Genomic DNA, 26,571 nt, shown 5'->3' with positions numbered 1-26,571 from the left:
TTCTCAGTGAGGATGTATTCCCTTGAGGTCATAAGTTGCCATATGTTACATTTTTTATCTCCCCATTTTACTAATTTAAAATGCTCTATGAATTTTTAAAAATGTTTTTAGTAGTAGTATGTAGAAGTTGAACTACTTTTACTCTACCGACAGGTGATATTGTGGTTTGATTTCATTTGATTTGATTTTGTTTGTCTTTGCTGACTTCCATAAGCACTGAGACTTGTTTTTGCAATTGTTGAGTCAGCAAGGTTGGGACTAGGCTTTGAATGCTCTGATCATTGGTGGGAATGTGCTGATGGGGACCCTGTCTGATGTTTTTGGCACCACCGGTCTCCATCTTGGGTATTCCATACTTAAGACTTGACTGTGAGCTGTCAGCTGTCACCAGTACAGTTAAGAGTGTCTCTGTTCTTTTCCTTACTGTATACCTGGGCTGAGGTATACAACTTCATTATATGGGTTTTTTTTTTTTTTCTCTTTAAGAATGTGTGCTTTCACTCTGTTTCCACTATCCCTTCCACAAGTTCCATGACTGAAACAGTAACCATGCCTTCTGTATCCCCTGCCCCAGGCTGTAGATTCCAGATGTTTCTGTTCACCCACCTTCTGTCTGTTGAAATGTGGATCTTTTCCAGATTCTCTTTTTGTGCAGTTTGTGCTGATCTCTGATGTCTAAAGGGTGTTGTGTTTAGCAATGGGATTCTGATAGTGTAGTGACTCTCTTGTTTACTGTTAGATGTTCCTCTTGGAAGCAAAAAAGGAAAACTTTATTACCATCTTGGTCTGATTAGAATTTTCAGATACACATTTGCATACTAATTTAACATCTGTGCTCACTAGTCTGCAGAGTTCAGCCATTCAAAATATAATAGCTCTCAGTAAATATTTTGTTAAAGTAATTGTGTTATTATTAGTATAGTCGTGGACCATGTGAATTCCTAAGAATAATAAAGTATTTGAAAGATGTTTACCAAGGTGTTAATTTTAGATATATGTTTTATTAACATATTAATACATTAATACCAAGGTGTTAATTCTTGGTATTTGTTATAGTATTTCTCTAATTTTTCCTTGTTTATATATTTTTGTAATATTAATAAATTTTTTCCTGTTGAAAGGTTGTGAAAGTTTACATGGATGAACATTTGAATGGCAATGGAAGGTTTTTGATGGAGCCATCTGCATGTGCACAGTGATAGAGAAAATTAATAGCTAGTAGATTTTAAGGAAATAGTTATCCTTTTCAAGTGCAATAGAAATAGTCTTTATAGTACCTGGTTAGAGGTGGAGAATCTCAAATTCTAAATGAAAATGTATGACTTCCTTCCCTCTTTGTTCTTACCCCTTCTTTTTCCCTTTCTGGATGCTTTAGTTCTATAGCCAGCTTTCAAGGATTAGTTTTTAAGCTTATCTTTATCTAACGCTTAATTTGATTTAAGAGTTAGTGACACCACTCAGTATTTCTCCTTATTTTAATTTCACGTAGTATGATCCCTTCCAGCTCCATGGATGTTGTTGAAGTGGCATGAGTTTCTTTTTGATTACTGAGTAATACTCCATTATTTATATAACTACATCTTCAGTGTTGATACCTGATGGGGGATTCCTAATGTTACCTCAATTAAAACAAAAATAATAAATGAATGTGGGATATAGAGGGAAAAAAAGAAAATGTAGGAACTTATCTTTTTTGTGAGTACAACCTTTGTGCCCCCAAACAGATGAGTGGATCAAGAAGACATGGTATATATACACAATGGAATATTACATTACAACCATATTAGATAAACTCATGCCATTTACAGCAACATGCGTAGAGCTAGAAGGGATAATGCTAAGTGAGATAAGTCAGAAGGAGAAAGATAAATACCCTGTTGTCTCACTAATATGTGGGATATAAAGTACCTAAACTAAGAGATAAAAACAAGCTTAAAAACTAGCTTTTGATAACTGACTACAGAATTGAAGCACCAAGGAGGGGAGTGCAGGGGAGGGCTAAGAACAAAGAGGGAACGAGACCAGTGGACTATGGTGGTGGACTGTGGGATTTAGTGATGGACATGGTGGTGGACTATGGGATTTAGTGATGGACATGCTATGATGTAATACCTGATAGAGGTATCCAAATATTACTTCAATTAAAAATAAATTAAGAAAAAGAAAATGCATGCAAAATGTAATGTGAATTAGAAGAGGGAGGCAGTGCTGTCAGAGAAATCAGTTATGAGGTCAGATCAGCATTTCAGGATATAGAGAGTGCTGAAACAAAGTCGATCTGTGGCTTTTGGGAATCCAAGGAAGGGTGGTTATGAGAGATAAAGGCAGAGGTAGCATCAGTATGACCAAATATATGTAATGTTGGAGAGAAAAGAATATATAATCTTTTGAGTACAGGTGAGTGCTTGAATGGTGATATTCTTTTCTCAAGATAGGGGACCCAAGGAAAATGGTGATTCTTAGGTTCAAAGAAAGTAAGTCAGGTTTGAATTAGAGGTTGCAATGTAATTCCAGACATAGATATCCAGCAGGATAGAAATAAAGTGATTGAATTCTTGGAAATCATTAATGTAAAACTAATAGCTGATGATATCAGATTATATGACTTTTCCCAATAAGAGAAGTCAGAGCAATAAAAAGAATTACAAAAATAGAATTTAAGGGAAGCCTCTATATTTTAGTAAATGAGGAAAGAAATTTAGGAAAATTAATTGAGAAGGTGATATCAGAAAAGAATTGGGAGACTGATGTATTATAGACACTTAGGGAAGAAGGTTTGAAGAGAGACAGTGTATTATTTAAAAGTTTCACTTGCTTCCTAGATGTCAGTGGACCCTAAAGTGTTGATAATGATAATGATGTTTATGTTCATGCTATTTGCCATTTATTGGTGCTTATTCTTTGTCATGTTTGGTTAAGAGACATGTTTTTATTTGCATGTATCCGCTTTACACTTAGTATATGTATCTTATTAGAGTGTTGGGGAATGATTTCCTGACAAATAGGAAGTAGAGTAATTAATGGCCTGATACAGCTTTTTCTTTAAAAACACTTATTTGGGGCCTCCTTGGTGGCACAGGGGTTAAAGTCAGCACTATCAGGCTGTTGCCAGCCACTGAAGCATGAGTTTGATTCCCAGCCAGTTTGCTAACCCACGTGGCACAGCAGACCTCTCCTGTCTCACCTGTTGCTCCCCTTAGCAGTATGTTTTAGTAGATCTGCCTATTCTGCTCCCCATTCTGTCTCTGGTGAATCCTCTAGCCCCCCAACCCACCCAAACACCTCTGTCACACCCCAATTCTTATATGCATAAATAAATACAAATAAATCTTAAAAAAAAAAATGACCACTTATTTGACCTGGGGACCAAACTTTCAAAAAGCAAAGCTGAATTATCCACAAACTTTACAATTTTACTTCATAATCAATTTAAAATATACTTTCAGTTTTAGTAGGTCCTTGATACTTATCCTATTAAGTTTGAATATCCTACTTGCCGTCTTTGATTTTGATATGGAATAGATTTATTTTGTTCTGTGTGAACCAATCTTAATTGTGGACACTAGACTTTTTACCCTTGCCTGAGAATGAAGTGATTCAACCCAAGGATTGTTGTAAATGTAAGCTGTTGGAGTGGTGTCAGGTTCCATGAGGCCTGGCACTGAGGGAAAGCTCAGACTGTTGACAGGTCACGTTGCTCTAGACTTGAAAAGGGAGAGCTCCTATTCAGACAGCTACTTTGCATGAACTATGTTGTACTTTGGTTTCAAGAACTCTGCATTTGTTCCCCTGAGATATCAATGTACTACAAAGTTTTCTCACAGTCATGAGATGCAAGAATTGCTTCAGAACGAGAAGAGTCAATGTAAACCCTTGTTATGGATTATTCAGAAACTGACAGTGACTCTACTTTGGGATACAGCGATGATGAAGATTCCAGTGATGAAGTTCAAGGAATATCAGAGTCAGTGCATAAAAACTGTATTTGCAAATTGTTTACTATATATTTTCATGATGTATAATTTCATTAAAGGGAATGTATAACTTCAAAAAATGCTTAAAGAAAGAACACTACTAAACTGCATAGCTTTGTACTTATTCATTAATCAAAAGCAAGTTCGTAAAATATCTGCTAATCTGCCAAACAAAAGCTACATCTGCAGTGCTACATGTTTGTTAATTATCCCAGTGAAAAACTAATACAAAGGTACAGAACTGGGTGAATATGAGTTTTTATTTTTAAAGAAAATGTGCATGTTGGACCTGGATGCTATGTAGATACATGTACATTTATTTGACTACAAAGAGCCAAACCTAGTGCTCTGAGCATTCTAAAGCAATGTGTTTGGTGAAAGTTTTTACTTATGCAGATTGGATATTATATCTCTACATATAAATTTCTATTGTGAATGTTCTTTTCCAAAACCTTGTATGTAGTCTTCTGTTAAAAATTATAAGTACCTTGATCTAAGAATTAATGCACTCTCTCTCCCTTTGCCCTTTCTCCTCGTCTAAACCAGCACTGCAGGAAGCCCTTGCTAATTTGGCAGTTTTGTGTGAAATCAGTATCATAACAAGTTAGGTGTGAATAGATAGCTTCAATAGAAACAAGGAGTTACAAGGTCCTGTGCATTATATGAGTAACTGGTAAAATATATATATTATATAAACTTACAGTCTACATAATATGTATTATATACTAATATTTTTGTATCTAAATCCAAATGACATTTGCTTTACCATGACCATCACTGTGTTGTCAGTTTATATTTTAATATTAGAAGTTTCTACCATTTCTCCTAAAGTAACGGAGTAAAAAATATAAATACTAGCTCAAAAATGTAAATACTGGCTCAGTACTTTGTGTCCTATGTAGACTTTCTGAGTGAACGGGGATGGCATTTCTAAATACCTACATAGTCAGGCCTAATGACATTAAAGTCATGTAATACAGAGTAAATGACAATGTAATAGCAACATGAGTTTGGCATTGAATGAGTCTGACATTAAATAACTTCCTATTGTTTTGTACCACTGGACATAGCCATAGATCAGAATTCCAACCACTGAAGATTCAAAATGGTTTACTGAAACTACTTTATATTTGGGCCCCTATGAACATATTAATGCTGTTTTCAATAAGAAATACATGTTTTTATAATGATGGACAGAGAAACATTATAACAACTCAGAAGTTGTATATCTTCAGAATGAATTTAGAATGGTTGTTAAAATCTGAGAGCAGAGTGTATAAACCATAGAACGTTGTGGAAAGAACATAAGCTTAGGGTCCAACTAGATCTGTGTTCAAATTTCAGGGCTGACTCACTAGTTATATCTGACTTTGGGTATTTTACCTAGCCTCTATCCCCATGTATAAATTTGGGATAAAATGCCCACCCCCTATATTATATATTAAATGTGTGAATTGCTTAATAAAGTTCCTGATACAGAACAGATGCTCAATACATAGCAAATACTATAATCTATTCTTATGTTGTTTCCCCCCCACATTATTCAACTTTTCTGTTTTGATATGTGTTACTAAGGTGCTAAGTCTGATTATAGGTGCTAAGTCTGATTGTAGGTGCTAAGTCTAATTATAGGCCATAGTTATAAATTTCCTTTCTAAAATATAATATTTTCAATTTCAATTGACGTTGTCAGTGATCCGATCTTTGATTTTTCTCCTCACCTACATTAAAAAGTATATATGTAGGGCCTCCCTGGTGGCGCAGGCAGTTGAGGGCAGTGCTGTGAGCCTCTCTGGTTCAATCCCCTACGGCCACAGAGCGGCCCACATGGTGCTACGGACCTCTGTCTTGCCCGCTGCTCCCCTCAGCAGTGTGTTTTGGTCATTCTGCCTGTTTTGTTCCCTGCTCTGTCTCTGGTGAATCCTCTCACCCTCCCGTACCTCTGGCCTGTATCCTGGTTCTTGTATAAATAAAATCTTAAAAAAAAAAAAGCATGTATTTTCTTTTTTGTTGTAAAGCAAATGAATTCATTTTTTTTTAAATAAATTTTATTGTTATATTCCCCATACAATTGCAGCCCCCCATTCTGACCCCAATCCCTCCCCTCCCACCCCCGCCCCCCTAAAAGTGTCTCTGGTTCATAGTTTTTTGTTGATTTTGATTTTCACTTTCTTATAGTTATTCATTTTCCTGGTCCCTTATTTAAGTTTTCTAGATTCCTGCTATGAGTGAGACCATCCGGTATTTTTCTTTTTCTTTTTGGCTTATTTCGCTGAGCATGATCCCTTCCAGCGCCATCCATGTTGCAGCAAATTGCATGTGTTTATCTTTTTTGAAGGCTGAGTAATATTCCATGGTATATATGTACCACATCTTCTTGATCCAGTCATCTATTTTTGGGCATTTGGGTTGTTTCCAAAGCTTAGCTATTGTAAACAGTGCTGCTATAAACATAGGGGTGCAGGTGTTCTTTTGGAATTGATGTTTCTGTGTCCTTTGGGTAAATACCTAGGAGTGGAATTGCTGGGTCATATGGAAGCTCTATGTTTAGTAGGTCCAGAAATCTCCACACAGCTTTCCACAGTGGTTGGACCAGTTTGCACTCCCACCAACAGTGCAGAAGAGTTCCTTTTTCTCCACACCCTCGCCAACATTTGTTGTTGCTAGTTTTTTTAATATGTGCCATTCTCACTGGTGTAAGATGGTATCTCATGGTAGTTTTGATTTGCATTTCCCTGATGACAAGTGATGTTGAACATTTTTTCATATGCCTGTTGGCCATTTGCATTTCCTCTTCAGAGAAGTTTCTTTTAAGCTCTTCTGCCCATTTTTTGACTGGATTATTTTCTTTGTTGTTGTTGAGACTCATCAGCTCTTTGCAGATTTTTGTGATCAGTCCTTTATCATTAGTGTTGGGTGCAAAAATGTTCTCCCAGTTGGTGGGGTTTCTCTTTGTTTTTGTTATTGTCTCTTTTGCTGTGCAAAAGCTCTTTAATTTGATATAGTCCCAGCTGTTTATCTTTGCCTTCACTATCACTGCTTTGGGTGATGTGTCTGTAAAGATGTCTTTGATGTGCAAATCACGTAGTGTTTCGCCTATATTTCCTTCTATATATTTTATGGTTTCAGGTCTTATGTCTAGTTCTTTAATCCATTTTGAGTTGATTTTTGTGAATGGTGTGAGGTGGTGGTCAAGCTTCATTCTTTTGCATGTAGCGACCCAGTTTTCCCAGCACCATTTATTGAACAAACTTTCTTTGCTCCAATGCATAGTCTTTGCTCCTTTGTCAAAGATTAGTTGACCATAAACCTGTGGGTTTATTTCTGGATTTTCTATTCGATTCCATTGGTCTGTATGTCTGTTCTTGTTCCAATACCATGCGGTTTTGATGATTATGGCTTTGTAGTATAGTTTGAAGTCTGGGAGTCTGATGCCTCCATTCCCTTCTTTTTTTTTCAGGAGAGCTTTGGCTATTCGGGGTTTTTTGTGATTCCATATGAATTTCATCAATAATTGTTCTATTTTTTTGAAGAATGACATTGAAATTTTGATTGGAATAGCATTGAATCTGTATATTGCTTTTGGAAGGATGGCCATTTTAATAATGTTTATTCTTCCAATCCATGAGCAGGGGATGTCTCTCCATTTCTTTGTGTCTTCTTCTATTTCTTTTAACAGTGTTTTATAGTTTTCTTTGTATAGGTCCTTTACCTCTTTTGTTAGATATTCCCAAATATTTGATTTTTTTTGTTTCAATAACAAAAGGGATGGTCTTTTTGATTTCTTCTTCTTCAGATTTATTGTTTGTGTATAGGAAGGCTACTGACTTTTGCGTGTTGATTTTGTATCCTGCCACTTTACTGAACTGATTGAGGAGTTGAATTAGCTTTTCTGTGGAGTTTTTGGGGTTCTCTATGTATAATATCATATCGTCTGCAAATAGTGATAGTTTGACTTCTTCTTTTCCTATTTGGATTCCTTGGATGTCTTTCTCTTGTCTTATTGCCCTGGCTAGGACTTCCAGTATTATATTGAAAAGCAATGGTGACAGTGGACATCCTTGTCTTGTTCCAGATCTTAATGGAATTGCTTTCAGCTTTTCACCATTGAGAATGATACTGGCTGTTGGCTTGTCATAGATGGCCTTTATGATGTTGAGGTATGTTCCTTGTATCCCAAGAATTTCAAGGGCTTTTATCATGAATGGGTGTTGCACTTTGTCGAAAGCTTTCTCAGCATCTATTGATATTATCATATGGTTTTTATATTTCTTTTTGTTGATGTGTTGGATAACGTTGATTGATTTTCGGATGTTAAACCATCCTTGTGCCCCTGGAATGAATCCAACTTGGTCGTGGTGAATTATCTTATGGATACATTGTTGGATTCTGATAGCTAAAATTTTATTGAGGATTTTTGCATCAGTGTTCATTAGGGAGATTGGCCTGTAGTTTTCCTTTTTTGTGTTGTCCTTGTTCGGTTTTGGTATTAGTGTAATGTTGGCTTCATAGAACGTGTTTGGTATTGTCCCTTCCTTCTCAATTTTTTGGAAGAGTTTGTGAAGGATAGGCACTAATTCATCTCTGAATGTTTGGTAGAATTCATTTGTAAATCCATCAGGTCCTGGGCTTTTGTTTTTGGGGAGGTTTTTGATTACCATTTCAATTTCGCTAATTGTAATTGGTCTGTTTAGGTGTTCTATTTCTTCTTTATCTAGCTTTGGGTGATTGTAGAGTTGTAGGAATTTGTCCATCTCCTCTAGATTGTTAAACTTGTTTCCATATAACTGTTCATAGTAGTTACTGATTATTCTTTTGATTTCTGCTGTGTCCGTTGTGATTTCTCCTCTTTCATTGATGATCCTGTTTATTTGTGCTTTCTCCCTTTTTTCCTTTGTGAGCCTGGCTAGGGGTTTGTCTATTTTATTGATTTTTTCAAAGAACCAGCTCTTGGTTTCATTGATCTTTTGGATTGTTTTTTTAGTTTCAATTTCATTTATTTCTGCTTTGGTTTTTATTATTTCTTTTCTTCTACTGGTTTTGGGGTTTTTTTGTTGTTCTTTTTCTAGATCTTTGAGCTTCGAGATTAGGTTGTTTCTTTGCGTTCTTTCTTGTTTCTTGATGTGAGCTTCTATTGCTATATATTTTCCTCTTATTACTGCTTTTGCTGCATCCCATACATTTAGGATATTGGTGTCCTCCTTGTCGTTCAATTCAAAAAATTTTTTAATTTCTTCTTTGATCTCCTCATTAGTCCAATGGTCTTCCAGTAGTGTGGTTTTTAATCTCCATGAGGTAGGAAAGTTCCTTGCCTTCTTTTTATGGTTTATTTCTAGTTTGATGCCTTCATGGTCAGAAAAGATGGTTGATATGATTTCAATCTTGGTGTATCTGTTGATGTTTGTCTTGTGCCCCAGTATGTGATCGATCCTGGAGAATGATCCGTGTGCGCTTGAGAAAAATGTGTACTCCGTTTTTTTGGGGTTTAGTGTTCTATAGATGTCTGTTAAGCCCAATTGCTCTAGGCCCTTATTTAGAGCTTTGGTTTCTTTACTTATTTTTTGTCTTGTTGATCTATCCATTGTTGATAGTGGTGTGTTGAAGTCTCCCACTACGTATGTGTTTTCTCTGATGTCTGTTTTCAGAGAGGACAACAGTTGTCTGATATATTTTGGTGCTCCTTCGTTTGGTGAGTATATGTTAATGAGTGTTATTTCTTCTTGAAGTATTGTCCCCTTGATCATAATGTAGTGACCATTGGGGTCTCTTTTTATCTTTTTGAGTTTGAAATCTGTTTTATCTGATATAAGTATAGCTGTTCCTGCTTTCTTTTTTGGTCCATTTGCTTGTAGGATTGTTTTCCATCCTTTAACTTTGAGCCTATTTTTATCTTTTGTAGCTAAATGTGTTTCCTGGAGACAGCAAAAGGTTGGGTTTTGTTTCTTAATCCAGGCTGCAACTCTGTGTCTTTTTATTTTATTTTTTTTTTTATTTTTTTTTTTTATTTATTTTTTTTTTTTTTAATAAATTTTATTGTTATATTCCCCATACAATTGCAGCCCCCCATTCTGACCCCAATCCCTCCCCTCCCGCCCCCGCCCCCCTAAAACTATCTCTGGTTCACAGTTTTTTGTTGATTTTGATTTTCACTTTCTTATAGTTATTCATTTTCCTGGTCCCTTATTTAAGTTTTCTAGATTCCTGCTATGAGTGAGACCATCCGGTATTTTTCTTTTTCTTTTTGGCTTATTTCGCTGAGCATGATCCCTTCCAGCGCCATCCATGTTGCAGCAAATTGCATGTGTTTATCTTTTTTGAATGCTGAGTAATATTCCATGGTATATATGTACCACATCTTCTTGATCCAGTCATCTATTTTTGGGCATTTGGGTTGTTTCCAAAGCTTAGCTATTGTAAACAGTGCTGCTATAAACATAGGGGTGCAGGTGTTCTTTGGAATTGATGTTTCTGTGTCCTTTGGGTAAATACCTAGGAGTGGAATTGCTGGGTCATATGGAAGCTCTATGTTTAGTAGGTCCAGAAATCTCCACACAGCTTTCCACAGTGGTTGGACCAGTTTGCACTCCCACCAACAGTGCAGAAGAGTTCCTTTTTCTCCACACCCTCGCCAATATTTGTTGTTGCTAGTTTTTTTAATATGTGCCATTCTCACTGGTGTAAGATGGTATCTCATGGTAGTTTTGATTTGCATTTCCCTGATGACAAGTGATGTTGAACATTTTTCCATATGCCTGTTGGCCATTTGCATTTCCTCTTCAGAGAAGTTTCTTTTAAGCTCTTCTGCCCATTTTTTGACTGGATTATTTTCTTTGTTGTTGTTGAGTCTCATCAGCTCTTTGCAGATTTTTGTGATCAGTCCTTTATCATTAGTGTTGGGTGCAAAAATATTCTCCCAGTTGGTGGGGTTTCTCTTTGTTTTTGTTATTGTCTCTTTTGCTGTGCAAAAGCTCTTTAATTTGATATAGTCCCAGCTGTTTATCTTTGCCTTCACTATCACTGCTTTGGGTGATGTGTCTGTAAAGATGTCTTTGATGTGCAAATCACGTAGTGTTTCGCCTATATTTCCTTCTATATATTTTATGGTTTCAGGTCTTATGTCTAGTTCTTTAATCCATTTTGAGTTGATTTTTGTGTATGGTGTGAGGTGGTGGTCAAGCTTCATTCTTTTGCATGTAGCGACCCAGTTTTCCCAGCACCATTTATTGAACAAACTTTCTTTGCTCCAATGCATAGTCTTTGCTCCTTTGTCAAAGATTAGTTGACCATAAACCTGTGGGTTTATTTCTGGATTTTCTATTCGATTCCATTGGTCTGTATGTCTGTTCTTGTTCCAATACCATGCAGTTTTGATGATTATGGCTTTGTAGTATAGTTTGAAGTCTGGGAGTCTGATGCCTCCATTCCCTTCTTTTTTTTTCAGGAGAGCTTTGGCTATTCGGGGTTTTTTGTGATTCCATATGAATTTCATCAATAATTGTTCTATTTCTTTGAAGAATGACATTGAAATTTTGATTGGAATAGCATTGAATCTGTATATTGCTTTTGGAAGGATGGCCATTTTAATAATGTTTATTCTTCCAATCCATGAGCAGGGGATGTCTCTCCATTTCTTTGTGTCTTCTTCTATTTCTTTTAACAGTGTTTTATAGTTTTCTTTGTATAGGTCCTTTACCTCTTTTGTTAGATTTATTCCCAAATATTTGATTTTTTTTGTTTCAATAACAAAAGGGATGGTCTTTTTGATTTCTTCTTCTTCAGATTTATTGTTTGTGTATAGGAAGGCTACTGACTTTTGCGTGTTGATTTTGTATCCTGCCACTTTACTGAACTGATTGATGAGTTGAATTAGCTTTTCTGTGGAGTTTTTGGGGTTCTCTATGTATAATATCATATCGTCTGCAAATAGTGATAGTTTGACTTCTTCTTTTCCTATTTGGATTCCTTGGATGTCTTTCTCTTGTCTTATTGCCCTGGCTAGGACTTCCAGTATTATATTGAAAAGCAATGGTGACAGTGGACATCCTTGTCTTGTTCCAGATCTTAATGGAATTGCTTTCAGCTTTTCACCATTGAGAATGATACTGGCTGTTGGCTTGTCATAGATGGCCTTTATGATGTTGAGGTATGTTCCTTGTATCCCAAGAATTTCAAGGGCTTTTATCATGAATGGGTGTTGCACTTTGTCGAAAGCTTTCTCAGCATCTATTGATATTATCATATGGTTTTTATATTTCTTTTTGTTGATGTGTTGGATAACGTTGATTGATTTTCGGATGTTAAACCATCCTTGTGCCCCTGGAATGAATCCAACTTGGTCGTGGTGAATTATCTTATGGATACATTGTTGGATTCTGATAGCTAAAATTTTATTGAGGATTTTTGCATCAGTGTTCATTAGGGAGATTGGCCTGTAGTTTTCCTTTTTTGTGTTGTCCTTGTTCGGTTTTGGTATTAGTGTAATGTTGGCTTCATAAAACGTGTTTGGTATTGTCCCTTCCTTCTCAATTTTTTGGAAGAGTTTGTGAAGGATAGGCACTAATTCGTCTCTGAATGTTTGGTAGAATTCATTTGTAAATCCATCAGGTCCTGGGCTTTTGTTTTTGGGGAGGTTTTTTATTACCATTTCAATTTCGCTAATTGTAATTGGTCTGTTTAGGTGTTCTATTTCTTCTTTATCTAGCTTTGGGTGATTGTAGAGTTGTAGGAATTTGTCCATCTCCTCTAGATTGTTGAACTTGTTTCCATATAACTGTTCATAGTAGTTACTGATTATTCTTTTGATTTCTGCTGTGTCCGTTGTGATTTCTCCTCTTTCATTGATGATCCTGTTTATTTGTGCTTTCTCCCTTTTTTCCTTTGTGAGCCTGGCTAGGGGTTTGTCTATTTTATTGATTTTTTCAAAGAACCAGCTCTTGGTTTCATTGATCTTTTGGATTGTTTTTTTAGTTTCAATTTCATTTATTTCTGCTTTGGTTTTTATTATTTCTTTTCTTCTACTGGTTTTGGGGTTTTTTTGTTGTTCTTTTTCTAGATCTTTGAGCTTCGAGATTAGGTTGTTTCTTTGCGTTCTTTCTTGTTTCTTGATGTGAGCTTCTATTGCTATATATTTTCCTCTTATTACTGCTTTTGCTGCATCCCATACATTTAGGATATTGGTGTCCTCCTTGTCATTCAATTCAAAAAATTTTTTAATTTCTTCTTTGATCTCCTCATTAGTCCAATGGTCTTCCAGTAGTGTGGTTTTTAATCTCCATGAGGTAGGAAAGTTCCTTGCCTTCTTTTTATGGTTTATTTCTAGTTTGATGCCTTCATGGTCAGAAAAGATGGTTGATATGATTTCAATCTTGGTGTATCTGTTGATGTTTGTCTTGTGCCCCAGTATGTGATCGATCCTGGAGAATGATCCGTGTGCGCTTGAGAAAAATGTGTACTCCGTTTTTTTGGGGTTTAGTGTTCTATAGATGTCTGTTAAGCCCAATTGCTCTAGGTCTTTATTTAGAGCTTTGGTTTCTTTACTTATTTTTTGTCTTGTTGATCTATCCATTGTTGATAGTGGTGTGTTGAAGTCTCCCACTACGTATGTGTTTTCTCTGATGTCTGTTTTCAGAGAGGACAACAGTTGTCTGATATATTTTGGTGCTCCTTCGTTTGGTGAGTATATGTTAATGAGTGTTATTTCTTCTTGAAGTATTGTCCCCTTGATCATAATGTAGTGACCATTGGGGTCTCTTTTTATCTTTTTGAGTTTGAAATCTGTTTTATCTGATATAAGAATAGCTGTTCCTGCTTTCTTTTTTGGTCCATTTGCTTGTAGGATTGTTTTCCATCCTTTAACTTTGAGCCTATTTTTATCTTTTGTAGCTAAATGTGTTTCCTGGAGACAGCAAAAGGTTGGGTTTTGTTTCTTAATCCAGGCTGCAACTCTGTGTCTTTTTATTGAAGAGTTTAGTCCATTTACATTTAGAGTTAATATTGATATGTTAACATCTGTATTTGCCATTGTGTTTGTCTTTCCTTTGATTTTATTTATTTATTGTTTTAATAACTTTTTTTTTTTTTTTGGCCTTCTTTCATTGTTATTCGTCGCTCTGAGGTTCTGGCTTTAGGACTCCTTGTAGTATTTTTTGGAGTGGGGGTTTAGTTGCAATGAAATTCCGGAGTTTCTGTTTGTCTGGGAAGGTCCATATTCTTTCTTCAAAGAGGAAGGAGAGCTTTGCGGGATAGAGTATTCTTGGTTGGCATCTGTTTTCTTGGAGTCTGTTGACTATGTCCCTCCACTCTCTCCTTGCCCGTAGTGTTTCTTCGGAGAAGTCTGATGTCAGCCTGATTGGTTTTCCTTTGAATGTTATCTGTTTCTTCCCTCTTGCCAGCTTCATTATTTTTTCCTTGTCCTGGATTCTTGGGAGCTTTACTATTATGTGTCTTGCTGTATTTTTCCTTTCGTCGTGGAAGTTTGGTGTTCTTCTTGCTTCTTGTATATCAATTTTCAGCTCCTTCTTCACATTTGGGAAGTTCTCTTCAATTATCTCTTTGAATATTTTCTCTGTTCCTACATCTCTCTCCTCTCCTTCTGGTATTCCTATAACTCTTATATTTCCTTTCCTCATGGAGTCAGATAGTTCCCGAAGTCTTTCTTCATTCTTTTTCCTTCGTACTTCTCTTTCCTTTTCTGTTTTGGTTCTTTTTATTTCTGTGTCTTCAAGATTACTTATTCGTTCTTCCATTTCATCTATTCTGCTTTCATTGCTTTTCCCAGAATTCTTTATTTCTTCCATTAATTCTTTGATCTCCTGCATTTCTTTTACTTCCCTCTTTAGGGACTCAATTTCTTTCTTCTGACCATTGTTTTCCCTCTCTAGGGACTCAATTGCATTCTTCTGATCGTTGATTATTTTTCCCTTATCATTGTTTTCCTTTATGACTTCTGTCAGTTTTTTAATCACGGCAATTTTAAATTCTCTTTCTGGAAGGCTCAGAAATTCTTCCAAGTTATTGTCGTTGCAATCTGGGGGCTGGCTTTCTTTTTGTGGTGTGCTTTTTCTCTGGAGAGTTGCTAGGTTGCGTGTGGTTCTTCTCCTCCCTACTGTCTGTTTTCTAATTTGCCGTATGCGTTGGGACACTGTGTTGTTGGGACTGGCCGGCATCTTGGGTGGGCTTCTCTGTTCCCCTCTGGTTCTTCCAGGAGTCATCTGTCAGTTTCAAGCAGCCTTTACTGGAGAAAGGTCCCTGTTCTAAAATGCCGATGTGGGGACACACTCCCCTGTGCGCCTGGTCTGCCCCGGCGGTGGGTTCCTGCTCCCCTCTGGGCTTGGACTGCAGGCCAGAGGGGGTCTGGCGTGGGCGAACTTCCCCCGCTCACCTCTGGCTCCTGAGGAAGCCTTCTGCAGGTAGTCTTTACTGAAGAAATGTCCCTGTTCTAAAATGGTGATGTGGGACACACTCCCTGTGCTTCTGGTCTCAGGCACACTCTTCTGCGCGCCTGGTCTGCCCCGGCTGTGGGTGCTCGCTCTCCCTGTGGGCTCAGACTACTTGTTCAGAAGGGGCCCGGTGTGGGCTAACTCCCCAGCTGGCCACTAGCTCCTTCAGTAGCCTGTGCTGGGGTCAAGTCGCTAGGTGGCACCAGAGATCTCTCCTAGAGCCCTTGGGGAGCTGATTTTCCATCCCGTGGGACAGGGAGCAGAGCGGGGATGGTAGGGTACACCTCAACGGCTTTGGGGTGCTGTGTCTGCCTTGTGCCCCACCGTCGTGGGGAACCCACGCCCCTAATTTCGTGCCCCGGGTCTCAGTTCCAAAGCCCTCAGTTCCAGGACGCGGGCTGTAGCCCAGATCAGTGGCGCGGGAATGGCGCCTTTTGAATCCCGCTCCCCTGCCTGGGCACCTTGTTCCTGCTCACTCAGGGAGGGCCTCCGCGGTCTCCTCGCAAGCCTAGGTCGCAGGCGCAGGGGCCTGGGCAGCTGCAATCCGAGCGCCGCTTTCGCGCAAGCTTACCGGGCAGCCGGGGCTGTGTGCTGGTGCTGGTCTCCTCCTGGTGGGCGGGGCTCTCTTTAATGGCGCGTGGAGCTCACCTCCGTGGTGGATCCTGCAGGGTTCGCCTCAGCTCCCGTTCACGGGGTGTGGTGGCTGAAATAGTTCCTTTCCACTCACAGTCCCGCTTGCTGCATCCGTTTTTCTTGTTGGGCGTTTTGGTTTGTTGTTTCCCTCGTCTCTGCTGGTCGGAGAGTGCCGCCTCTGTGGGCAGGGGAGGGGAGCAGGGTTCTGCGCTTCCCTCCCTTCTCGTCCTCTTTTATGGCAACTTTCTTCTTCGGGCAGTTTGCTGGAGTCGTCCGTTTATCTTCCGTGTCCCAGTTCTCACTGGGACCTGCCGCTTTTCCTCCCTATTAACTTTTTTTAATGGGAGATCTTACTCGCAGCGTCTCCTCGCCGCCATGTTGCTCCGCCCCTATGAATTCATTTTTAAAGTTATACAACTTAGGTCAGATAATATAAAATTTTAAAACATCAGAAACTTGTGATGCAAATTTATATACACAGAAAATATATTCACAATGAAGCATTGTTTTCTAAATATATTTTTAAATGCTTTGTGTGCAATTTCTATATTGTCTGGATGGAAATATTTTTTAAGGAAAGGTAGATAGAATATGAGTTTGTTAAATACAATTGATGGGCAAGGTTTTTTTGTCGTTTTTTTTTTAAAGGTTTATTTATGCATACAAGAACTGGGGTACAGGCCAGAGGTGTGGAGGGTGAGAGGATTCACTAGAGACAGAGTGGGGAACAGAACAGGCAGACTGACTGCAATACACTGCTGACAGGAGCAGTGGGCAAGCTAGGAGAGGTCTGCTGTGCCATGTGGGTCACCTCCCTGTCTGGGGATAGAACTCTTGCTGCAGTGGCTGTGGATTGCTTCCTAGTGTTGCATCTTAACCCCTTGTGCCACCAGGGAGGCCCCTGTTTTTTTTTTTTTTTTTAAGATTTATTTATTCATACATCCAAGAACAGGGTTACAGGCCAGGGGTGTATGTGTGTGTGTGTTGGGGGGCGGTGATGGGATTCACCAGAGACAGAGTGGGGAACAGAACAGGCAGATTGACTGAAATACACTGCTGAGGGGAACAGCAGGCAAGTCAGGAGAGGTCTGCTGCGCCATGTGGGTTGTTCCCTGGTTGGGGGTCAAACTCGTGCTGCAGTGGCTGTGGATAGCTTCATAGATTGCATCTTAACACCTTGCGCCCCCAGGGAGGCCCTGTTTTTGTTTTTTTTTAAACACTTGCATCAATTTATAGTGGCCTAAACTTCCACGAGCTATCTCTTAATTCATTCACACAAGTTATAAAGGACCTGATGGGCATTACTGATGTCTTCTGCCTACTTCCCGAAAAAGTCCTGCTCCAAAATGATAATGGAATTGCAATATATTTCCTACTCCTAGACAATCATCACACTAGGCTGCACCTTGACAAGAACAGATGATTCAGTGTTGGTGAGAAGAATTAGTGGCATTATAGAGCAGAACCTGGCTCTCCACGTGCTGGCATTAGGATAGACTTTGTCTCATTTAATAGCACACAGTGAAAGGCATTCTTATATTCCCATTCTTACAGATGTGGAAACTGATACTTTCATGTAGCATGTAGTTGGTCTTAGAAAACCAAGATAGTGTTACCCCAAAGTCTGAACTTGGCTACATTATCCAAGGACTCAAAACTGGTGCCTGTGCCATTCCTGCAGTAAGTGCTGCATGTTCTCCTGTGAGCCAGTCATTAGGGAAGCAAAACTAGAACAGGCCCTCCCCTCAGGTAGTTTAATAGAAGGGACATAGAATCATTAGCCAATGACCCACAAATGAAAGCATATATTACAAACTGGGTTGCTTGGATAGAGATGTGTGGAGAGCCATGAGAACAAATAAATAGGATGGCATCCCTGAAGAAGGGGCACTTAGGCTGGCATTAAAGTAGCAGCCAGGGGCCACTAGGCAAGTAGTTGGAGAGGAACTTCTTAGATTTGGGGAAGGAGTATTAAGAACTCATGACAGGGGCGAGGTGCTCTGTTCAGTCACTAAAAGGAGCCCACTTTGGCTGGAAGGGAGAATATGAGGAAGCACTAAGAGAATTATACTGGAAGTTGAGACTAATAAAAATTTTAGAATCAGAAAAGAACTTGTTATGGAAGTAGATTAAAAATACATAAAAATCAAGAAATTTTTTTTCTTTAATAACAAAATCCAGTGAGAAACAAGTGGAAGAGGAATGCCACTTAAAAGGAATTGAAAAAAACGAAACACCTAAGAATACTTTTTTTAAAAAAAAAGTTAGCACCCAAATGAAGAAAATTAAGAAAAGATATTTAAAGATATAAAACTAGATCTGAACAAGGGAAAAGTCATGCTGTATTCTTGAATGGAAAATTAATATCATCAGGAAGTTCTTCATCTTAAATGAATGACTGTAGTACAATTCTACTAGACTCCCAATGTGGATTCCCTTAGAATGAAAAAGTGAGTTTAAAGTCTGTATAAATATGAATGTTTAAGGATATCAGCAAGATACTTCTTCAAAAGAATTTAGTAAGGGGAAATTTGCTTTATCACATACTAAATGCTAGTAGTGACTATAGAGCAATTGTAATTTTTTTCTTAGAAACAGTGAGTTTTATTATGAAGATTAAAATATAAATCATTTCACCTCACTTCAACCTTATTTTTATTATGTAAAGTAAAGCATACATACTGCATTTTGTGACAGCTTGTGGTTATACACAACAGGACTTAAATTCATGTTTTGCCATGATCCTGTTTTTTGGCATCTCCTATGTTTTCTAGTACAAAGTTGTACTTGGGATAGATGTGCAGCAGACAATTAACGAATTCATTTAAAAAAATCATTGTTTCTGTTTCTCTTCTGGATCAAGACATTCCAAATTTAAAATGTAGAGTGCTAATGCCTTTTTTATTTTTAGTGAAACTTATTAATTGTTGTGACTTTTGTGGTGGAGTAGATTGCTGATATTTTTAAATTAATTAATTAAATATTTTTTTGTGGGACCCTCGCTGGCGGCTGGGGAACAAACCGGCACTGCAGAGGCTGCCGGCAGCCTCACTGCCCAGCGCTCAACCACTGCACCACCAGGGGAGGCCCAGTTTATTTTTTTTAATGAAGTAACATTGTTTTACATCCTTGTTTATATTTTGACAGTACAGGATTTCTCCTCTCTGCTTTGGTGACTGTAGCTCCCCTACTACCAAAGCACCCATGCGCTTCCACCATAGTCCATTGTGTTCTCCCCAGCCTACCATTACCTCTCTCCCACTCCCTCTCTAAGTGCTTCAGTTCTGTACTCAACTTTTCAATGGCAATGGTTGGTTTTTCAATGTTTTTCTTTGTCTCACCCTTTGGTTTCTTTATATTCTACATGTAAGTGACACCATCCGGTGTTTGTCTTTCTCTTTCTTGTTTATTTCACTTAGCACAATCCCTTCTAGCTTCATCCATGTTACAACAAATGGCATGAGTTTATCTTTTTTGATCACTGAGTAATATTCCAAAAATTTGTAATCTTAACAGCATGATAGAGCAACAGCAAAAGACAAGTTAGTAGAAAAAAATAGTTCTGAAATGTAAGTGAGAAGTTAGTGTGTTAAAATAAAAATCTGTGAACAGCCTTAAGATTTTAAAAGCACATTGTAGGGGCATATGGCTTTTTGATTATGATTTTAAAAACGTATTATTAACACTATTATTTCCTCTGTGCATATCATTATAAAGGATTTCAAACTTATATTTACCATTCCATTAGCATAGAAATTTTACTGCACTAGGGAAAGAGTAGATTTTTAAGGTATAATGTAGAAACTTTAGTGTTTCTGTGACTGTGGTACTGTTAAAATTTTTGTAAGCTCAAAATAAACTGTGAATGTTAATTTATTGACTCTACCCATGAGCAGTGGATAAGATGAAGAGGTGATAGGGCAGATGTTTAAAGATATAAGTTTGGCTGATATCCCTGTACAAATTAGATGCTTCTAAAGAGACAATATGTATTTATTTCAGTTGGTGTCTAATGTTTGTCAAAAGCTCTTGAACTATAAACTCCAGTATAGATGAATAACTGTAGGTTATAAATTGCAAAAAGATTAACCACATAAAAACAGGGTCTCTAAAGTAAGAAAATAATTAAAACAGATCCATTGTTCTCAAAGTTATAATGATAAATTAATATACCCATGGATTAGATGCTTAAGTTCCATAACTATTTCTTCAGTTCTTTTAAAACCTTCCATCTCTTTATATTCATTACTATCTTTATCATTATCTGATAAATCCATTAATTCCCCAAAGAGTACAGGGAATGATGATATATAATTTTGTTTCACTTGTGTAGGTGAAACTTTGAAAATTAAAACTATTGGGTTACAACTGTAGGATTTATAGGATTAATGACTAGAGTAAAGCCAAAGAAATTTGAAACACGAACAAAGCTTAAACTTGGATTACCCAGAAGAGTTTACTGTTTCCTGAATTCATCACAATGAACAATTTCCTTTGATATTAAAGGTTATTTTGCTTCACTGTCTCTTTTTCATATAGGGAGGATGTGAGGACAGCAAACGTAATTGCTGCAGAAGCTGTAACCTGCCTTGTGATCGACCGAGAGTAAGTCCATTGTTTCATTATGCATATTGCACACTTCAATCAATGACAGGCATAAGTTTCTGGAATTAGACACCATTGCATGAAGTGAATTCTATACTTGATTCGTATTCTTTATTGTTCTTGATAGTGGTTGACTCTGCCATTCTAGCTTTGCAATCTTCAGCAAGGTATTTAACCATGATGACCTTCACCTCAGTTTGCTCATTTGTAATTGAAGGATAATATAAAATTGTAGGGCTATATGAGGATTAATGAGGATTAATGACACCTTGGAGAAAAGCACATTACCAAGATTTATTTATTTATTTTTTTAACTCCGGAGGTATGCTCAGGGTGATAGTGATAAAAAAAGGAAATGGATTATTTCTTGATTATGTTTTAGTTATTTCCTCTATTCTTCAACCTTCAGACTCCTACATAGAATATTCATGTAAGGAGGGCACTTTTGGAGAATGCATGAGACATGGACATAAGCAAATATTTTGGGCCATTGTAGGTTTCTTTAGTGATGACTAACCCTAATCCTTCTCGTCTTTACGGCTTACTATTCTCATTTCCTGAAACTTTATAGGTTAAACTGCAAATACCAGATTAGTGAGTCTCCAAGAGCAAATTTAAAATAAATATGTAGTTTATGAACACTTTCCACCATATTTTTTCTCATTGCAGTGTTTATGGATAATTTTATCAGAAAAATCAAGTGTGTGATCCAGGAGAAGAATGTAAAAATTCACTTTAGAAACATCATTGGAGCTACAATAGTCTGTGAGTGTCAGTGTGGAATGAAACTAATAGGGCAGATATGACCATCCAGAATGATGGCAAACTGCCTGGAAGGGAAATAGGTCATTCCACTAAAGAGGAGAGTAAAACTGATAGACATTTAACTTGATAGGTTTGTTGGTAAAAGATAAAACCTACATTAACCTAATCAAAGAAATGAGATGATTGGGAATTTGTGGCTTTATCTTGTTCAACTACTTCATTTAGTTTACTGAGGTCCTGAGAGATGAAGAAGCATCAATTAACATCAAACACACATACTTTGTTCTTTGTTCTAAATTTCTCTTTTTTTTTCAAACTTAGTGAAATGGGAGGATATAGGCTTTATCAGATAATGCTCAGTTCTTGCATCTTGATTGCAGCATGATATAAGAATATGAGCAAATTCCTTAAAATGTAAGTCACACTTTCCCTATCTGCAAAATGGGATATTACTCAAATTGTAAAACTGGTTTGAACGTCAAGCAATCTAACAATATAAAGGATCACAGTCAGCACAGATGTGTAGTAAGCACTCAATAAATGTGCCCTTCTCTTAAATTTTTTTTCTCTAACCAACTTGTTTATCTTCAGGAATAAATACAGAGAGGATACTGTGAGAGAGCCTAGATAATAAATGTAGAGGAGGCAGCTGTAGTCAGTGTCAGTACTTTCATGAGAAAAGTTGGGCTTCCCACCAAATGTTGAAATTAAAGCTTAAAAAGAAAAAAAAAATGTAACTGAGGGATCTTGTCAAGAGTCTGTTGCTAGTACCTAATTTATGGCCAATTAGGAGAGCACCAGGGCTTCATCCCATGCAAACAGATGGTAGATATTAGAACTGTCATCAAACGGAGCCTCTTTCACAAATTTACAAGCAAGGTACCATGTTACATAAGCCAGTGATTATGTTTTAACATTCCAGAGGGAAAGCAGACTATTGTTATAATTAATCATGTATGTCAGAAAAAATTTTAAAAGATATTCATTGACAAACTAGAAAATGATGAACAGATACATGGTTTCCTCATAAAGCATCCTCTGAGAATGGGTTTCTTGCAGCTTAATCATTATCTTAATAACTATGAGCAGCGATTCCAAAATTTGTTGAAATAGACTGAAAATAATGTTACTCTAATAGAACAGTGTATTTCATTAATATAGTTTTTGGATATATAAAAAACAACTAGGTATCTGAAGTATGTCTTATTTTGGAATCCATAAAATAAATAAATATAAAAGTAAATTCATTATTGTGTTCTGTGATCAGTTACAACATGAGAAGTTATTTTTTTTAACATGAGAAGTTATTGATGAAGCTAGAAGTTCCAAGAAAGGAAAATCATTTTTTGAAAGGTTGAGATCATAATTAAAGACAGTAACATAACTTCTAGTAATATTTACGAAGCCACATATTTCCCCCCCAGGGAATTAAGATCTAAGTTAGAATCCTAACTGATTTACTGTGTAACTGCCAAGATGTGGCCTTACTGGTAGTGAAAATTGAAACATTTTTATACTGATTGGTAAATAGCAGTAATCTGAGCACTTTGTGTGTCTCTCCCCATCCCCCTGCTGCTCTGGTCATCAGTGACACCCAATCATACTGTCGAGCCAATTGTGTTATTGAGACAAAATCTAGGGGCTGGAGACCACAATCTAACTTAGAGGAAGTTCAGAGTAATGTAAATGATGAGAAGTATGTCAAATATCAGATCATAAAAGATTGTAAATGGCTATCCTAGGGATGATGGGGTAGTTATGTTTCAAGTTAGCATTTTAGAGCTACAGTTGCTTCTTGTATAGTAGCAATGTTCCTTCTATATATTTAAAAGACTAGCAAGACTCTAGCCACTAAGCTAATTATTAGGAAGCAACTCCTAAGGCTAAGGCTGGTTTCAAAGCCCATAAAAAGTAAGAGTATTAAACAGGCTACCAAGAAAAATTGTACATGCAGAAAAAAGTCACTGGAAGTGGTAAACTGAAAACAATGTCGAAACTGGAGTCTAAACAGTAAAGCCATGCTGGGAAATTTTGACATTTGTTCATTAAGAAAGTTAGTATCTGTTGCCTGTGTCCTGTGTCTGTTATTTGGACGACTGAAATGGGCAAAATACAAATTCAAAATAGGTTTGAACAGTGCGTATATAGGATCAACACAATTAGTGAAAAATCTGTGTCTGTACTATTAAAATGATTTATTATTGTTTCTTTACCAGAGCCAATAGCAAAACCTCATGTCTTTCTAGTCACCCTGCCCTCTCTATGGCATCTCTTTCTAGTCTAGTTTCTCTTTCTATGTCATATCTGCATCAGTCTCCAGGGCAGCACTTCCAACCCTGGCCATCCTTCCAATTGCCGTCAGGTGTTCAACTCCAAGGTTGAAGAAAAACCAAAAAACATATTTAAAAAAGTATTAAAGCCCCCGAATTCATTCTGTTCTAATTAAATCAAATAGTGGATCCACCAGGCAGGAGAATTGGTAGCTGTTTATGTCAGGACTCCACATGTCAGAAGAGATAGAAATATTTGGAGAAAATAGTATTCAATTTCTCTCAGGGTTGGTGCTCCAGGTTCTCATAAGCAATATGGCTGGGGTTGGGGTGAGTTGTAGGGTGAAGTTCACCAAGTCACATGCTCAAGAAAAACTAAATTATCACTAAACTGCTTAACATAAATAATAGGTTGTAATGGTAGGAGTTTTTCTAAACAACGTTTGCAGGTGTGAAGCTTTTAGGTTATGAATTAAACCAGGGGTAGCAAACTATATTGTATAAGGGGTCAGAGAGTAAATAGTTTATACTTTATAGAACCAAATGGTTTCTTTGAAACTGTACAAATCTTTGTGCATTTTTTACTCCTGCCATTAAAAATGTAAATATTCTTAGATAATGGTTATACAGACATTGGGGTAAATTTGGCCTAGGTCCCATAGTGGGACCTAGTTTGCTCATTCCTGAATTAACAATATTAGAGTTGAGTTCTCCCCCTAGTGGTCCTATTTTGACACTTCCCCATGCTTCCTTATCTTTTTTTCTGATAACCTTTCCTCAGTTCCCTGGTACTCTTCACTTCACTGTTTTGCAGGCAATACCCTTTCCCATTATCCCATCACACACTATCACACATCCTCCCCTCCACCCCAGCTTATGCACCCCCGCCCTTTTCTTTGTTTTTGATCTCTGTGCATCTTAATTCACAATTCTTAATTGCATTCTCTAGGAATTCACTGCAGACTTTGCATTAATTTGTTAACAACTAATTGGAGATTAAGATGATTTTCTGCAAGAGTTATTTACATTTCCATGACCTATGCTTGAAGAGTAAACATTCATGACAATCCAAAGAATTTTAGAATATCACGTGTGAGGGCCTCCCCTGGTGGGACAGAGGTTGAGCACTGGGCTGCGACGCTGCCTGCAGCCTCTGCAGCACCGGTTCGATCCCCATCCACCAGCGAGGGTCCCATTTGGCGCAACAGACCTCTCCTGCCATGCCCACTGCTCCCCTCAGCAGTGTATTTCATCAGTCTGCCTGTTCTGTTCCCTGCTCTGGCTCTGGTGAATCCTCTCATCCTCCCATGCTTCTGACTGTACCCAGTGCTTATGTAAATAAATAAATCTTTTTTTTTTTTTTTTTAAAAAGAATATCACATGTGAAAGAGGAAGGTGAGGAGGGGCAAGACTTGGGGACAAGAGAACCTTCAGGTACAGTTCTAACCCCATGGACCAGGTCAGTTTCATGATCTTTGTTCCACCTAGGTCACCTGTGTCCTTGTTTGTATATAGCTTGCCTATCCGTGTCCACGTGATAAGACTATAGGGATACCACATGTCACATTGCCTGTAATCATACTGCTTAAATGATAGGGTGATAAATCAGAAATATTTTTCAGCCTCAATCTTTTCCTACAACCTAAGTCTTTTCCTACAACCTATTTTGGTTCATTTTCCAGAATGAAATCTGGGGTAATGAGAGGATATTAGCAGGATGTTCACAAGATAACAAATATATCTTTCTAGAATGGTGTATTCTGCAATCATATGGGCTTATATTTTTAATAGAGATGTTATTGATTAGTGTGCTTGACAAAAAAAAAAATACTAAGCTGGAGAGATAAAATTCAGAAGCTTAAAAGAGAGACAGTAATCTGTTGGTTCAATTTAATGATATGAATTGAATTATAGCTTAGCAGAGCAAGCATGATCTATCTACAAAACAAGCACAGGTCTACCAGAAGGGGAGTATAGTCAGAGACAATATTAGTTGTTTAAAGTCATACATAGAGGTGGGTGGACAGTTATTTATCAAAAGTGGCCATTTCAGTGCTTTACAGTGGTAGATCCTCCTATTGCTACCAGGCCTCGTGGAAATGATATAAAGTGTTCATCACTAGAAAGTTCATTGAAAATACCTAGTCTCTTGCTTCACCAATTCGAACTTACTGGTTACCTGCCATACATTAGCCACCCAGATATCTAGTATTTGAGGGACAGAAAGGCAAATGTAGAAATACTGTACTACTTATATACTATACTACTTCACAGTAGTGTGGCTAATTCCCAGCTTTTAATCTGTTAAATCCCCCTTCACCCAAGGAAGCCACCAAAGTTCTAACAGTACATTTTGGGAACCTTTGACTCCATTCAGAAAAAAGAATTCCAATATGCTGGTGGGACATTAATCAAAATCTAGCAACTTTCTTTTTGTTCTTAAAAACATTGAAAAATATTGATGGTGACTGAATTAGTCAGGAAGTCATTGCACCATCTATAAGTGTGATCTTGTAGATTATGGCTTTGCAAACTTTTCCAATATAGGACAAAATAGTAAATATTTTCAGTTTTGTGGGCCCTATATATATTTCTGACCCCAAAACTTAATTCTACCATTTGACCAATATCTGAAAACCCCCATTAAAAATCACCTTTATTTTATAAACAAAGAAAATGAGGCCCAGAAGAGTCGGGTATATTCAAAATCACACTATCCCATTAAAGAATTAATCAAGATGCATGTTTTAGCATTCTAGTGCATTGTGTTTAATAGACTTTTAGAACTAAACGAGATTTTTTAAAAAGATTTATTTATGTATAAAGAACTGGGGTACCGGCTAAGGGTGTGAGGGTGAGAGAATTCACCAGAGACAGAGTGGGGAG

At 37.4% G+C, this 26,571-nt stretch overlaps 1 protein-coding gene across 2 annotated transcripts in view; it reads left to right on the top strand.

Moving 5' to 3' along the window:
• PRKG1 (protein kinase cGMP-dependent 1) overlaps nucleotides 1–26,571 on the top strand; it is a gene marked incomplete at both ends in the record, with an annotated part of 1,336,641 nt that overhangs the window by 1,170,995 nt on the left and 139,075 nt on the right. For both annotated transcript variants that reach the window (XM_084246048.1, XM_084246047.1), the window contains one exon: nucleotides 20,585–20,650. In XM_084246048.1, coding sequence (XP_084102174.1) covers nucleotides 20,585–20,650 — 66 coding nt within the window. The remainder of the gene's footprint in view (nucleotides 1–20,584; nucleotides 20,651–26,571) is intronic.

This window comes from Talpa europaea (assembly GCF_964194135.1).
Source record: "Talpa europaea genome assembly, chromosome: 10".
Taxonomy (NCBI): domain Eukaryota; kingdom Metazoa; phylum Chordata; class Mammalia; order Eulipotyphla; family Talpidae; genus Talpa; species Talpa europaea.
This window is presented reverse-complemented; position numbering and strand designations above follow the sequence as displayed.